This window comes from Malaclemys terrapin, chromosome 11 (genome assembly GCF_027887155.1).
Source record: "Malaclemys terrapin pileata isolate rMalTer1 chromosome 11, rMalTer1.hap1, whole genome shotgun sequence".
Taxonomy (NCBI): domain Eukaryota; kingdom Metazoa; phylum Chordata; order Testudines; family Emydidae; genus Malaclemys; species Malaclemys terrapin.
Genome location: NC_071515.1, coordinates 60,371,815 through 60,389,487, shown reverse-complemented (window position 1 = coordinate 60,389,487; position 17,673 = coordinate 60,371,815). Strand labels below are relative to the sequence as shown.

Here is a 17,673-nt window from a genome sequence, read left to right as displayed (position 1 = left end):
TAAGAGGCCCTAGGTGGGGGGGAGTGGGGCTGCTATTTTGTATTATGACAGTGCACAAGGCCCCAGCCAGGATCAGGACTCTCTTGTATTAGGCACTCTGCAAATACACAGGCAGACATAAAGAGTTCTCATTCTAATATGAAAGAAGAGGCAACAAATAAGTGAGATAAGCAGTAGGGGGAGGGAGAAATAAGGTGACAAACATATTTCCAGTGCTGGGCATCCGTATAAGAACCTAGATCGATAAGGTCACACAGTTAACTAGGTTAGCTAGGTTAACATAGTTTGACTGTTCCAAATCATTTAGAAAGGTAACTTTAAAAACAAAGATATAAAAATCAGCTATCCTCTGCTGCTGTACAACCTAGCTCTCTATGATTGCCTGCTTTCCTGTAAGTATTGTAACTGAAGTGGGTCTTGAGGAGGGAGTTGGCCTGGCCTGTCAATTCTTGCCTTCTCCCAAAGCGTGCACAGGGGAGCTGGACCTTCTGAACAGTTTCTAAGGGTACCTTTCCTTTACTCGCCTGCAGCAAAAATCCATATGTCCCTCAGGATACAGCGTGTACTGCCACAGTGTCAGTGAGCTCAATAGTGAAGAATTATAACTGGCATATAGGATATGTTGATACTCTTAAATATTACCACACAATTGGTGTATAGTCTCGGCTGAAGGCATGGCATAGATCATTTCATTCTGGGGAAAATTCCAATTGCAGAACAATGCTAAATATATTTCTTCCAGTTAATCTGTAATTTTACTGAAGTATAAGTGAATACAGTGTTGGTTACAAATAACATACAACTATAGTCAGTTACAGTATTCCACATGTCAAATCATTCTAAGTATTTTCCTGATTCCGCTTTTATAGGATTCAGCATTATATGGACATAATACATTTTAACTGAGATTATTCTTAAACCTTTTGTTTTCAGCCAAGCAACAGACATAATGGAAACAGCAGGCTGGAAGTCCATGATCCACTCTCATCCTCACTTAGTGGCAGAGGCCTTTCGAGCGTTAGCATCTGCACAGTGTCCACAGTTTGGCATTCCACGCAAACGGCTAAAGCAGTCATGAAATCTTCCATGAACTTTAGAGAAACTGAAATGACTCTACTCCTCCATGTCCAGAGGTGTTTTCACAAACCATAACAAGAATTTTTGTTATCCTTGTCCACAGAACAGAAGCTGAAAAAGCCTATTGTTTGCTTTTCAGTTGGATAATTTATGGTTTAATCCTCAGCTTTAAATTAGACTGATTACTCTCTAATTCACTGAAAGGCCTTAAATTATCTTCAATGACTCTCTAGTCCATATAGTCTAATGTATCTTGATTTTTTTTTATCGTGCCTTGTCTTTTTGACTAGGCTATGCAGGATTGCACTAGCTCCATAATGCAGTAAAGTTGATAACTGAAGATTAACTTTTGAAAGGGATCTTCCATTATTTAAAAAAAAAAAATGAAGATTATAGTTTGGTTCTGTGCTAACTGGAAGGTTTCAACTAGACTCTTATTAAAAGCACTTGAACTGAAGGCACATAATGTGCCCCCAGTCCAAGTACAATGCATAGGGAGAACCAGTTTACTTACAGAGGATGCCAACAGGCTGTTAATGGCAATATACTGCTTTGAACATAATTTATTTTTCATTGTGGGGGCAAATATGCAATGGTTTGGCCCAAAAATGTATTTTCAATATAGTTTGTAATGCCTATTGTGTGTATGTCAAAGCTGTCCAACAAGCGTTTAAAAAGAAACACATAATAAACCTTTTGCCTGTGTTTCTTTATGGTCCATCGCTAGTTTACATTTAATGGAGAATAGGGTGAGAGGTAAAGATTTTTCTGTGAAGAGAGAATAGTATTGTATTTGAAAAAAAAATTATTTATATCCCACATGTATGGTTACATAGAAAAGTAAAGGAATGCATAGAATGACCAAATGTAAATTTAAGAAATGGGCCAAATGGATTCTGAATATGCACTTTTAATGCGTAACTTTTGTATGTTGTGTGGTACATATATATTTTGCTTTTGATGAATTAATGAGGTACAGGTAATTGTGGCGTAACTTTTTAAATACATTTTAAGATGCCCACAGCCACATGGGATTTAGTTTTGTTATTATGAACAAGAAAAGCATGTCTTTGAAGACTTAATTGAACGTGAATATTGTAAACTCTCATGTTCTATGTTGAATATTTTCACATTTTTGAGAAGGGCATGTGAATGACAAAACAAAACTTTGGAAAGAGGGTCTGTTCTCCACTCAACATGTGTGCACAATTTCCATTCACACCAGTGGAAGTAACAGATGGTAGGAAGAATAGGTCCCTGAAATGTCAGATAGTATTTGCAAGCATAGACTTGCTTTTTCTAGCATTTCAGTTATTGTACTAGCATTGTGGATGGTATTGAAATTCTGCATAATGTGAAAAGGATGAAACATTTGTAAACTGCTTATCATGGGCCAGTTCTTTATTATATGAACCTTAGCTTTAATACCAACATTTTCAGTGTTTGATAGCTTTGTTTACAACTGGGGGGGAAAGCTGCAGTAGTGCACATTCTAAATGTTTCCTGAGTTATAACATTGAATTTACTGTAAGGGTAATAATATGCTATATCTGTTGTTTGGCAAGATTGCATTTAACAGTGGGAAATGGGAGGAGAGCTCACTGTAATTTATAAACATATTAAGATAAAGACTTCAGTTTGCCTGTAGACTTACATGAAAAATGAAATTTAAGATTTACCTTCTGAAAAGATATCTCCTTCCTAATTTCTTTAAGAGTTCTCTGAATTAATCCTAATGACGTTTTAGGAGGGTAAAGTATATATGCTTTTATATTTTGTTACCAAGTAAACCTTTAGCATAGACCAACCAGAAATAAGTGCCCAGTCCAGTTTTTAAAAAAACAAACCTCCAAATGCTTGCACACACTGTGTTTGAACTAAATCTTTATGTGGCTTAAATATAAAATCAGAAGCAGTCTTAGACAAGTGTCTGAACGGTACAGGGGGCATCTTACCGGACTCTATCTGTGGAGCAATTTATCATTTATCAATTTTTCTTTAAATATTTACCTACATTAAGATTTTGTAAGCATTCTTCATTATAGGGCTTATAAGGATCCTTGTTCCCTCCAAAATAGTGACATTTTTGTTGCAGTGTGTAGAACAAATTAGAACTAATATATTCGTACTCATCATGAACAAGCTTGCTGTTGAAACTTGCAGCTCTAATATACAAAGTGACTTGAATATTTAATACTGTAATTATGATTGTCCAGTTCAGCTTGTTCTAAATTACAACATACCGCTATCTAATGCGAAGCTTAAGGATTTTGTTCTGAAGATTTTTTTAAAAGCATAATAGCACACTTTGTACCAAAAAATGTCAAACACTGTGCTGTAAGAATATCTACATTTGTGGAAATGTCCATTTTTCCAGTAAGGCAGAGCACACCATACATTACAGTAATGGAAAATCATGACAATTGATCTGCTTATATTTGGTTTAATTTATGTATAATTTTAAGTTTTGTCAGCTCTTAAGAAAAAGGTAAAACAATTGCTGTATTCTTAAGTGTGCACTAATTATTCACCTCATTCTTGGTTGAACCACATGCAGTGTTCTCACTGGACCCAAATAAATAGCTGATAAGAACAACTTTCTCCTTTAGATTCAGCCCCTTGTTTTTATTCCCCACATCTCAAGAGTGTGTCTTTTAAAAACACAGTGACCAGTTTTAAGTTCAACAGATGTAAAACTCTAGTATAAAAGTACCGTTTTTTGGGCCAACGTACAGAAATCCTGAAAATGTATTTAGTACATTGAAAGGATTTGGAGCACAAAGTGTGACGGTATCTTGTTTTGTCTTTCTAACACTACTGTCTTAAATAGACAATAGTTACCACTTCCAAACTTTTCTAGGGAGAACCCTGCATGTTTTGTGTGTGTGTGTAGCTGCGATTTTGTGTGGTAGTCTTTTTTTTTTTTTTTTTAAACGACTTTCTAAAAATAAGCACTCAGTTCACTGTTGGAATGATGGTAGAGCTGATTACATCATTTTTCCATTTGGACTTTTTCTGGGGAGGTGTTTTGAATGGATGAAGTTTAAAAAAAATCCTTGTTTTATAGTCCATTTACTGCATTCTGAAGTATGAACACAGAGTGCCTTTTCTAGGATACCTTTGCAATGAATACAAGATTAATAGGATATTAAATCTTTAAAAAAGGTATTTTACAAGTTCTTAAGGAGAATGCTGTTTGGTACAAAAATAATTGGAGTTGAGGTAGATACAAGTTATGGAATATTGATTTGAACTCCACCATGTTTTGCTTGGTTCTTATTTGGTTCTTAAATTCAGATTACTGTCTGGATAATAAATACTATAACTTTTAGCAAGGTTTACAGACTTGTGTATTAGATAATGGTCTCCTGCAAAAAAAATACTGGTTGTATGATTACAGTCTGATTTTTTTGTTTGTTCTGTGATTTCTTAAATGTGGAAATTGCAAACACAAAGGAAGGTTTAAGTTATCTGGGGTGATTTGGGTCTTACACTTCAAGTATTTGATTCTCATAGTGATTTAAATATTTAGAGTGAAACTCACCACTGGGTGTAGAGACAGCGTAAGGCCTATGTACTGCTTACCCTCATAGAACAAGACCATTGTTATAGAAGATACCAGAGTGCAAACTGAGATAGAACTAATAGCTATCAGAACTAACGTTAAAATCTACACTTTACCCAAATTAAATATTCTTAATTTTAATTGACACTAAAATTGACTATTAACTTTTTTCTTAACTGGCATTGATCTCATGGTAGGTGTGTAGTTTATATTCTGTCTTAATTAGTCTCACAACTTGGCTTTTGTTTGCAATAAATGGACTGAGTTTGGAAAGGGAATTCATTTTTTTAAGTGTTTGCATTGGTAGACTTCATCACTCTCTGTAACCTAGCTAATCCTGGGTTTTGAGACTTCTAAAAGAAGGCTTAAAATAAATGCGTCCTATTTTAGAAATGAAACTAATGAAATGATGTAGACCTGTTTTGAGGTGGAAATGATTGAGAATTCAGATATGTGAACACTTGCATCAAACCATCCAGCATTTTTATCAGCTGATGTTAATGGTGAAATACTTTTTGTATCTTGTTGCTGAAAATATTTTTTGCATTTCAGCACATCAAGTTACAATAAAGTTGTTACTTATACAGACTTCTTCTGTGCAACTTGTATTTTCTTTTGGATTTGAACTCACTGTAGTTACCTATGCCGCTTCTCTTGAGATAAGAGTATATTAATACACAAATATACATAAGACAATTCAGAAATTTAAAATGGTGTAGAATGTTGTTGCCCCCATAAGTGGTGGCTCTTCCAGTCGAGAGCCTATCGCAACCTTGTTCCACAATCTTCACTGGCTTTTGGTTAGTCCTCAGGCTGACGTTTAAATGTTTTGACCTATAAAACTCTAAATATTTTGAGACCTGCATACCTGAGAGACCAACTTCTCCCCATGCAATACAAGTGGTGATCACTGGGGGAGGTATCCGAGCTAAAACCCTTTGGTATAAAAATGAGAGGGTAGTGAAGGCAATATAAAATATCCTTGTGTGTCTTCCATTTCCACCACATTCCCACAGAACCAAGACCTTAAAAGGATCATACAAGACTCACTGAAAGTTCAAGAAAATGAGTGGACATAGGGTTTGACCTGTATTGATAGCTCACTTATTTAATGTATTGTAGATATTTTGTATCCTGATTTTTTTTAAAATATTTGCAAAAATGCATAGAACTGTTTGCATTGCTGATTTGAAGAAAATAAATCACATTGGATTTGGAGGAAAACCTAAAACTTTAAGAAAGATAGTGTCCATTTCTGAAAATCTTTCAAGGTAAGTTACTACATCAATTACTAGGGACCAAAAGATCATCTTGACTGTAACGAAAGGAAATCCCTGCGCAGCAATGCCCAGGCAACTTAAACTTCAACTGTTTTCCTGGCACTGGTCAGCACCGACGGCCCTTTTCACTCCCTTTGCCTATGGCTAGGATCTTAAGCAGTTACCTCACTTCGGAGTCAGCCTAGTGAACTCAATTAACTTACTTCTTTCTGAGGTCCATGCCAACAGTTAATAACAATGTCCCCACCTAGTTAAGTTTAAAGCAACCCTTATTGGTCTAGCACAGAAAACAAACCTACTATGAAATGTAGCTTATATTATGCAGGTCATTACAAAATAATTCTTTAACTAGGCACTACATTTTAGTTGATGTTAAAGAAAACTCTTCTGGTTAAGTCCTCCAACTCTGCCTGCTTGAGACGTACTGTATTTTTATCAAGGAGCACCTTATAAGACATCTTTCCTTCTGTGGGGATGAGGCATTTACTTTGTCATCTCACAATAATTCCTTGCTTTGTGCGGCTTACTAGATTTAAATTTAGCATTGAGACAAAATTGTTTTCTTCCTGTGCTAAAGTCTAGTGAGTTGCTTCCTGTTTTCATATTGGGAAACTGATGGGCATGTAAGAAAGCTTTTCCTCACCGAATACTTTAGATCACAAATATTCTACAGTAAAAATATAACAGGATCTTATCTCAGCTCAAGTCTCATTAGCAACATTTATTGTCTTCAGCAACTTTTGGAGGATAGTTTACTTGTTTCAACATGTATAGTTCAACTTTATATTTTAAGAGAAAATTGAGTAGCAAATCTTGATGGTGCTGGTCGGATAAGTCATGGAAATAAAAGGCATTTTCCCTACTACGCAGAATGCCAAGTCTAGACAATTGGTTAGATGAGGGAAGTGCCAGTTCATACAATGTATATCTTGGTGCTACTCCCTTGAATTTTACTTGCTCTTGTAGTTATTTAATAGTCAAGATAACATACACTGGTTTTAAAAGCTTAATTTAACTATCTCAAATGTTGATTTGTTTTTAGATCGTAATGTAACTTCTTGTAGCCTTTATTTTAAACCAAGTATACAATGCACTCAGTTATGCTCTTTATTGAAAACATTTAATTTTGAGGTTTTCTATCTGTCAGTCTGAACTTCCATTACAAATGATGGAGTTGTTTGCAATGCATGTCACAAGGTTATTGGACAATTAAATTCCAATACAAATATTACTGGATGAGTTTATTTTTAACAGATTGTATTAAAGATAAAACTGACTATGTGCATCATACAGAAATGACTTTGCATTTAAAATTATGATTGCTCAAATTGTACCAGATTTCTTAGACTGCTTATCTTGCTGTAGCCTCTTTGGTAGTTTTCCACTGTCTACCTTGAGTACTTTATTTTATTGTTGCATCATCTATTTTGAAGATTCATTCTTCTGCTAGAGAAAGCTGGAAGAAATACAAGCACAGAAATGGAATAAAGCACTTCAGCTCTGTGATGCAAGGGACTTCCTTTTCTACTGCTACCACAAAAGACAGATTCTGCTGACAATATTCATGAGTGTTCTGGAAAAGAGGAGATGGCATTGCAACTACAGGCAAACAAGTTATTTCAATCCAATATTTTACATTGACAGTTTTATGTGAAGCCATGTTTTCAGTTATGTACAATTAGGCTTGCCAGTTTTGGTTGGACATACTCTGGAGGTTTCCTCACATGACATAATTAATCTTTAATTCCTGGAGACTCCAGGACAATCCTGGAGGGTTGACAACCCAATGCACAATGTGCCACTGAATTTTTCATTGTTTCAATATTATAAATGACAGACAAGCTACTTTGCAATTTGGAACTCCTGGGAGGGAAAAACAAGACTGCAGAATTTCAGTTTGGCATGACTTTATAGAAATAGTAGAAAGGCTTTTTGGTTTTGAGTCAGTACAAAAGCTTATGCCCAAATAAATCTGTTAGTCTTTAGGGTGCCACCAGACTCCTTGTTGTTTTTGTGGATACAGACTAACACGGCTACCCCTTGATATATGCACATGCTTAACTTTATGCACTGAGAGCAGTCCCAGGGAAGTTAATGACTACTCACAGTTCATAAAGTTAAGCAAATACACCTCTACCCCGATATAATGCGACCCAATATAACACAAATTCGGATATAACGCGGTAAAGCAGTGCTCCAGGGAGGTGGGGCTGCACACTCCGGCAGGTGAAAGCAAGTTCGATTTCACGTATAACGCGGTGAGATTTTTTGGCTCCCGAGGACAGCATTATATCGGGGTAGAGGTGTATGTAACTCTGGAGAATATGGGCCTATACAATTTTTAGTCATTCTTCAAAGAGTAACTATAGTGTAAGATGAGTTTAAAATTATCAGTTATTTTGCTCTCTGCCATGACATCATTGTTCAGTTATTTTTAAATTTCAATTGCTAAATAATTTTAGGCTCACAAGAACACATATTTGATCTGTCTAGACCGCAATAGGATAGGCAGATACTGTGCAAGTTTCCGTGCAAAATCTTTTATCCTGATCTATCTAAAAGCTTTCCCAAGGTCACATAGTAAGTCAGTGACAGAGCTGGGAGTAACACCCCATGTCCCAATGCAGCACCCTGTGTCCTGGAACTTGAAGTTCTTTCCTTGTGTGTATTTACATATATGAATATTCTGTAACTTCATTGCTAAATGTTTTGCAATACCATATCACTCACTATAGCTAACTGATTACTATTAACAGCTAAAAGCACATTTTAGAAGTATTTGCAAAGACTGGTATTTTTAAGATGCCAAATAAAAGTTATTGGGAGCCAGGATATTTTGACCTTTTTCCCTAGTAAATCATTTTGACGTTTAAAATGGTAACTCTGAAAGGGTTAAGGTTAATTTGTATGTATTAGGTGCACATAATTTTCCAACCGAGTTCAGTTACGTTTGTAGCAGCATTGTGCCACTACCACCCTACCCTACCAAATTAAGACCCGAGTGATGTTTCTAGACACACCATGCAATGCATTGTAGAAAGTAAGATGCACATTAAATGTTGCTAATCTCATGCTGCTATGTTGTCTGTATGTCTTCAGACACAAAATAAAAGCCTGAAGGAAATAACCTGTGAGGAAAGATTAGAAAATACTGAGGCTCAATTCTCTCCTGCCTTTGGCTTGCTATGCATTATGCTGGCTCATAGTGGCCCATAAAACCAGGATAGCCAACCAGGATCACCCAAGCGTAGGGGGCCTCTTCCAGTGGCAAATGCCTGGAGTTGTGGCTCTTATTCCTTTGCCTACAATTGGCATAAGGGCCCACAGCTGGGAGAAAGAGGGAACATGACCAGGGTGTGTCTACACTGCAGCAGTGCCTGGCTGCCATAACTGCTCCTAGTAGCCATCTCTTGAGTTGTCATGTGTTTCTTGGCTGCAGCCAGTGATCTGCATGTAAATGTGTGTAGAGCTTGGCTAAGCTAGGGAGAAGATACAAATGCCAGAAAAGTGTGGGGAGAGATTTTGGGTGGTACAAGCATGTGTAACTAAGAGAACTGGAATGAAAGTACAAAATTTAAATTCTAGGCTCAACATGAACAAGTATTATCGGTCTGTGAACTGCTGTGAAGGGATAGTGTAGACTAGATCTAAAAATTCTACTCTCCCCTCCTGCAAGTCCTCTACTATAGAAAAGCTTTCATAACATCACCTCTACCCTTACACTATAGGAGGACTAATGGATGAGACTCCCATCAGATCAGTCACCAATTCTTAATCATTATTTAATAAGACAGCCAGATCCCATACCAGGAAATAAGTATGCTGCCTTTGCAGATTACAGCCCCTGCCAATTCAGGCAAAAGGCTGAGACCACAGCTCTAAAAGACCATTAATGATACTTGGAATAGTTTAAATTGCCAAATGAGCTGCTTCAAGGATTATGTCCTTGGGTTCCATTTAGGTGGGGGTGTGTAATATATGCTGACCTAAGGGGCAGCTTTAATTGGTGGTGCTGATTTTGAAGTCCTATATTGAGAAGTTATCAGAACTGTTTTAATTACATTCAGGGACAGGCTTCTAAACTACTTTTTTTTACTGTAATTTTAAATATTGATGTGATGTTATCCAAATTCTCCTTAGATGTTTGAGTAAATGATATTTGGAAGGTGTTGCATATTCACAGACTTCTCTATTTAAGGTGAATTGGTGCAGGGTGTAGATATAGAGCAACATAAATGCTTTGTTTTGGACCTTATGGGTAAATTCATTCCAATTGCATATCTGGCATATTTATATGATGGCACCTTCCAAGTCAATTGTGACAATACAGGATACTTCATCTAGCAAACTCGATAACTAATATGCAGTGTTTGTAGCAGCATCGGTCCCAGGATATTAGAGAGGCAAAGTGGGTGAGGCAATATCTTTTATTGGATCAACTTCTGTTGGTGAGAGAGAGCTTGAAAGCTTGTCTCACTCACCAATAAAGATATCACTCACTTTGTCCCTCTAAGCTCTAATAGTGAGAATCACACCTAATTAAGTTGCTTAAAAACAATGCTTTACAAGCCTTTCTGTTAATCTTGTTTGTAATATTGTCCATTAAATAGAAAATGTACCATGCCAGATCTAGTTAATTTCAAAGCAAATTATAAGGAGAGCTAAATGGTACACCAGTTTTGGGGGGGAGGGAATGAAATGTTTAACCCAGTAATGCTGGAGTAGCAGACATCTACTTTTGACAAGCTGACAGAACAAGAGAATTGAAACTTGATGAATCTTAATGCATTCTGTCACGTACTTCAATTTTCTCAAATTATTTCTCCAATTACTTCTAGTCTTTGTGAAGGAATGACTAATGATAATTAATACATTCTTATCATTTGCATATTCAGGCTCCAGTATTTCTGAAAAATGCAGATTTGTTGTGAGGACAAGCCAAGTATTTTCTTGGGAGATCAAAACACTTTAAATGCACTGCTGCAGTATATTTTCAAATGAACAGGAATCTAGTCATTTGATTAGAATGAGTTTAGCCTATTTTTCCCTAGGAAATAGATTGCGCATAGCCCAGGACATGGACCCATTTGTGTGTTTGGGTTTTTTTGGTCTGTAAAGCGTCTATTGTCTCTTATGTACTGCCCTTTGCTTTGTTTGGGCGGAGGGGAAGGGCTCTCTCTACCAACTTGGCCGTTTAGTGCACCCACAAGGGGAGGCCAAATTTAGTGTTTAAAAATACTGTTTGTTCAAGATTCGGAAGAAAACTGTCCACATAAGATACAAAGTCCATATGAGTGCAAGCTTCTTTATGTTGGCTCTGACAGCATGCCTCAACTGTGACTCTGAAGGGCCACCTTTTAGGGGTGAGTAGTATAGCTGGGCGGAAATGATTTTCCTGTCCTGCATCAGGACAAAACCAAGACCGTATGCAATTTTTTGTGAAAAATCAGAGCCAGACAGATCCCAGAATTCCCAACAGCCCGGTGGTTAGAGCACTCACCTGGGATATGGGGGATCTTGGTTCATGTCCCTGCTCCAGTGAATATTTAATTTAAGTGCAATGGGTCCAACAGGAGGTGTTGAGACACCCCCTGCCACCCCAGAATAGCCAATTCTATCGTGGTTAGGACTCTTATCCTGGATATGGAAGATCCAAGTTCAAGTCCCTGGTCTGAATGAGGCAGAGCTTGGGTCTTACATGCCCCCTAGAATAACCAGGTGGGATAGCACTCTCCATATTGTTTGGACCAGTCTATCTTGGACCTGGGAAACCTTTCTTAGCAAAAGTTTTTGTTGAAACTGGTAACTTCCTACAAAAAATTTTTCCTTTTCACAAATCTGAATTTTCCAGTTAAGAAATTCCCACTAGATCTAGTGATGTAGTTTGGTTTGTGTGTCTACTCAATCTTGTCATCTCTACTGATATGGCCAGCAAGAGAGCCTTTTCTGCCATGGACACATGTCTACTTGCAGATGAACTGAACTCCAAAAACCACAATCTGTTAAAGCCTGTAGCAAAAAAGAACAGGAAGGGAACATGAAAGCTGGGACTGAGTAATAGGAAATTCAACTTTTAAAAACAAAACTTAATATTTGGCAGAATGGTCCACTGAAACAGATTCAATGTTTCAGGGAGATACTTCATTCCAATAATGCAGGAAAAATGCTAAGAGGAGATAATGAACAACACAAGATGAAAGTTTGCAAAAAAGGCAATGCAATTCAATTAAACATGGAGACATCACACCAAAGTCCGAGGAGGTGACATTCACTCTGATTCAGCTCTCGACTTGGCAAGTCTATGTCAGTCTTTTCCAGACCACTTCAGTACCAGAATATTGTTGCCTTGGGGATGGGGGGCAGGAGGGAATAGCAGGATTCAGCTAAGGGTGACAAAAGAGGACTTCAGGCAGCAGTTGTGAAAGATCAGGGTGAGCTGGGTGGAATACTAAATATGTACATCTTTTTCGAGTGCTTGCTCATGTCGATTCCAATTAGGTGTGTGCATGCTGCATGCACAGTAGCCGGAAGGTTTTTCCCCTAGCAGTACCTGTCAGCTCAGGCGCGCCCTGGAGTCATGCCTTAATAGCGCCATATCTAGGGCCCTGCCGATCTGCCGCCACTTCAGTTCCTTCTTACCACCTATGACGGTTAGCTGGAACGCTTGTTTCTCTTGCCGCAGCAAGCCTTTTTCCTAGTAGTCTTCAGACTGTTTTTCTGTAAATACTTAAATTAGTTGTTAGTTAAGTCATTATATAGTTAGAATTCCAGTAGGGAATTGTTCTGGGGGTACTCCCTGTTTCCCTCCTCCCACCCCAGTCCTGGGGCATGCCTTGGTCCCTGGGGTTTAAGCCCTGCACAGCTTGTAACAAGCCTATGCCCAGGAATGACCCTCACACTTCCTGCTTGAAGTGCCTGGGGGAATTGCATCAGAAGGACCATTGCAAGATCTGTAGGGGTTTCTGTCCCAGGATTCAAAAACAAAGAGACCCAACGGTTGAAGATCCTTCTGATAGAGGCTGCCCTCCATCCCCACTCAGAGCCAAGATTGGCTGAACTGACGCCTAGCACTTCAACATTGGTGTGCAGTGCTTCAGCATTGACACAAGAAACTTAGGCACTGAGAAAGGACTCAGATTCAGACACTCAGTACCGACAGAGCTCCCTGCACAGGTCCTCCATGCATGGCAGTGTGCAGCACCACTCCCAGTCCCCAGTGCCCCACAAGAAGAAGCCAGACAGAGGGAACTCACTCACACTGAGACTGGGACGGAAGGACTCATAAGCGTTGGGTCATGTAAGTGCGGCACCACTTAGCCCGGCACCGTTGACTCCTGCCCCGACAAGGGGTCAGTCAAGGGACACATCAGTGATGGGATGGGGAGCGCATCTGGGGGAGCACAGGACTCAGGGCCTCTGGTCCTAAGCGGAGTTCTCACTTCACATCAACATCAGGGAGCTGAGAGCATGTCCAGACACACTACGATCTGGCGAAAATATCTGCTCCTGCGCTGACAGCGCACTCTATGCTGGTGCAGGCATCTTCAGTGGCTTTCTTGGCCCAAGTTCTGACCCAAGAAATTTGCTGGGCTGCGACGTGGTCCTCAGTCCACACTTTTACCTCACCTTACTCCATTACCCAGCAGGCTAGAGACAACGCAACCTTCGGCAGAGCGGAGCTCCAATTAGCAAACTCATGAGCTCTGACCCCGCCTCAGAGTTCCTGCTTGGGAGTCACCTAATTGGAATCGACATGAGCAAGCACTCAAAGAAGAAAAAACGGTTACCTGCCTTTCGTAACTGTTGTTCTTCGAGATGTCTTGCTCATGTCCATTCAAAGACCCACCTCCTTACCCCTCTGTCAGAGAAATGCCAGCAAGAAGGAACAGAAGTGGCGGGGGGTTGGCGGGGCCCTATATCTGGCGCCATGGAGGCGCGACTCCAGGGGGCGCCTCAGCCAACCCGACAGGTACTGCTAGGGGAGAAACCTTCCAGCTACTGTGCACGCAGCACACGCACACCTAATTGGAACAGATGTGAGCAACACATCTCAAAGAACAGTTACGAAAGGTAGGTAACTGAATTTTCCCCAGAAATGTTTGTACTCTTTCACAGTGCCCAGACACTGGGAGTTGCTGGCTGGAGATCCCATCTCACTAGGAAGTTAAATGATGGGAAAGCCAAAAACCTACCAGGTGGTCTTAGCTAATATTTACAGTGCTCTGACATGAATGCAGGACAAAAACACGGCTAACAAGATGCCATATGTCAGTGCAGCAAATGGATCGTTCTTATTTTTCATCACTTTTTCAGAAGTCAACAATAAGCTGGGAAACTACAGAATGTCAGAAAGTTGTAAAGGGAATCCTTATTGCTTACGGAATCTATATATAGCAATAAAGAATCTCTGGCACAACCCAGGAGAAAAAGGGTGCAAAAAGACCAGTAATCCTAGTAAAAATAGGGCAGGGAAGTCAGTGTGTAGAATATCTAAACTTGATGACATTGGCCCAGATTCTTAAGGGTTGTGCCACACCATCAACAGGGTCTGGCTGTAAAGCTGTCATAGGTAGTCTTGGGAGGATCACTGCAGTGGAGGGGGGCTTCTCCAGTGGCACAGAGGTGAAGCAAAGGAGCCCATCTTTCCTGCTGCCTGCATAGGGAGCATAACTGCAGCTCCAGTATTCCCTGTCAGTCCCCTGGGTTTGTTTGGGGCTGGTGAAACAGGCTGTTCTTGTGCCTGAGGAGTAGGTTCTGCCTGTAGCTGGCCCAGCATCTGGGTAGTGCAAAAGTGAGCTTGATGTGAGAGGAAGAATGGTCCAGTGGATTGGATGCTGCCCTGGGACTTGGGAGACCTGGTGTAAGGAATGAAGGCCTGTAGGTTAGCCTGGGACTAACTAGCTCAGTCTCCAGACAGACTAATGAACACAGATGAGCTACAGCAGAACCATCTGATTGGCATCCCATCTGTGTGGCTGAAGGAAGTCAGCAGGGGTGCTTTTAAGCCCAGCAGCAGGTCCCTGGCTGCTCAATGCTTATGCCTGCCCCTGTGATCACTCCTGTGCCTGACTTGTGCCCAGCCTTGTTCCTGCTTCTGGGCATGCTCCCTTTCTCAATTCCTGACTCTGGTTTTGACCCTTACGACTGCTGGTTCCTGACCCCATCTCCAACATCTTCGTCAGACCCCCACGTCCCAGTTGCTGACACCTGGGTTCAATTTCCTGCTCCACCACAGACTTCCTGCGTGACTTTGAGCAAGTCACTGTGTCTCAGTTCCCATCTGTAAAATGGGGATAATAGTAATCCCCTACCTCATGGGGTGTTATGAAGAGATATACACTAAAGATCGTGAGGCACTTTGATACTATGGTAATGAGGATCACATAAGTACCTAGGTAAAATATTTATCACCTTTGCATCTAACTCCCATCCCTTGGTGTGTGCACCTCTGCATAGCCAAGGATTTGGCCCCCAGACTGAAGTAGAGATGACTGATCTCTTAGCTGCAGTGGAGGAGGTGAGTGGACTGGAAGAGGCTGTACTGCTGAAAGGTGATGTGGGAATGGGCAGGAGGTTGAGAGTCTGTGACCACCATTATGAGAGCTCAGGAAATTTGTGAAATCACAAAGACTTGTGAAAGAATCATGTATCCAAATTTAGCGCCTCTGCTCCTGGAATTTCTACCAGCAGATTTCAATTTATTCATTAATTTTCAATTTTTGTTAATTTTTCAGCTAATTTATCTCTGCAAGTGGTTCGCATTACAGTTCTGTTGGCCATTTGGTTGGTCAGTTAAGTCACATGCTATAGTTTCAAGTGCTCTGAATGGGTGAGTGTACAACTACTTCCATGAATGCTTTGTGCATTTTTAAATACCGAAGACTATGCTGGGGGAATATTTGTTCATATAGATGTTTGGGGAGAGAAAAGAGGGTGTGAAGGTGAATAAATCAAATGTACTCAAGAATGTGCTGTTGGGATTTTCAAAGTAGACAAAGTTACCTGTCCATATTCCATGGAAAGACAATAGAAATGAAGTGCCTAATTCCTTACGGTACTTTGAAAATCACAGCCTGACTGAACTCAAAGAAAATCTTTGGTAATATTTACTCATCTTCCATTATTGTAGCTCTCCCTTTGAGTGACTTGCATTTTTAGAAACCACAGTCCTGATATTGAACAACTTGTTCTTTCTAGGATTCCCTTTGCTAATCCATCCTTGTCTCTCAGATTTTGTAGCTTATACTTTGGAAACTTTTGGTGTTAAAAGCCATTTAAAATGTGGTTGGGGTAAATATATTCTTTGTAGTCCTGAATGGCTGAGTTACTGAGAGAATTAAAAGCATGGCCTTCAGCTAAGTTATCCATGAAATACGAAGCTTAATATTACTGTTCTAGACCACTGTCCATTTTGCACTGACCATTAGGTTATATTTTGGGTGTTTAGGAAAGAAATGAAGAGGTAATATTGATACATCCTTATGACTGTTCCATTTAGGAATTGGAGCTAGCTTAAATGTCATGGAATGCTTCTTAAGAATTTTAAAGGTAGTGCTGTGAAAACTGGTGTATCAATCGGCTGTTTAAGACCGCCCACTGGGGAGAAGACCAAGTGTGAGTCCAAGCCAGTTGCCTGTATTGTGTAAATTAGAGGGAAAATAATTATCTCTGCATTCTGAATCTTTTTAGGATAGAAGTTGGTGCTATCAGCAAAACGGTGACCTTCCCCCTTTACTTGTTTGCAAAGTTCTCACTAATCTCTTCCTCCTGGTGCTGCTTCATAAAAGTGTATAAAGAGGTAAATCTTAGTCCATTGAAGTTTCTTTAAAATATAATTCTTTTTTAGTGGAATTGAACAGAGAGAAAAGCAAACTTTTCCTGATATAACTGATTTTTCTCTCTCAATTGACTCATTAAAGAATAAAAATAACTTATTCAGATCTGCGGCACATTCAATGCCATTTGAAGTCAGGGCATTGGTCTATGTGAAATACGTCGATTATCTAGTCATATACAGTATACCTGCCACAGAAGAATCATCACAGTTGGCACTGGTTAGCATCCTTGTTGGCATCTTACAAGCCAAACTATGAATGGTCACGGAGACTGAATCAACTTTTCACTCTTCAGGGGGATAGGGGGGCTTAACTGACACCCTAATAAGATAAGGAGGAAATTTGTATTTCTGCAGCTTTTGTGCTGTGCCTATTGAGTAGAAGAATGGACTTCAGTCTCCAGAACTGTCATATTGGTACCTTTCACCAATAGTTAAACACTGGTTACAATTTTAAAAAAGCTGTAAGATAAACCATTCTGGGGTGCACCAGGAGGAAAAGATTATTTGTGTAAAAAATCATTAAAGTTCTAGTTGAGCCTACTGTTGGCTTGTGTGCCGATATTGAGTTAATGTCTCTGAATTATGCCGTATGCAAAGCAAGAATTGAATAAATGGATATTCCTATGGCTGTGTAATAGAGTTGAGAGACAGAATCATAGAACTGGAAAGGACCTTGAGAGGTCATCTAGTCCAGTCGCCTGCACTCAAGGCAGGACTAAGAATTATCTAGACCATCCTTGACAGGTGTTTGTCCAATCTGCTCTTAAAATCCCCAATGATGGAGATTCCACAACCTCCCTAGGAAATTTATTCCAGTGCTTAACCACTCTGAGAGTTAGGAAGCTTTTCCCAATGTCCAACCTAAACCACAGTTGCTGCAATTTAAGCCCATTGCTTCTTGTCCTATCCTCAGA

General features: G+C 39.6%; 1 protein-coding gene across 3 annotated transcripts in view; it reads left to right on the top strand.

The window, feature by feature from the left end:
- Positions 1 to 5,231, top strand: part of SPOPL (speckle type BTB/POZ protein like) — a 66,933-nt gene extending 61,702 nt beyond the window's left edge. For all 3 annotated transcript variants that reach the window (XM_054043689.1, XM_054043690.1, XM_054043691.1), the window contains exon 11: positions 934 to 5,231. In XM_054043689.1, coding sequence (XP_053899664.1) covers positions 934 to 1,078 — 145 coding nt within the window. In that variant the 3' untranslated portion in view covers positions 1,079 to 5,231. The remainder of the gene's footprint in view (positions 1 to 933) is intronic.
- The last annotated feature ends 12,442 nt before the right edge of the window (positions 5,232 to 17,673 follow it).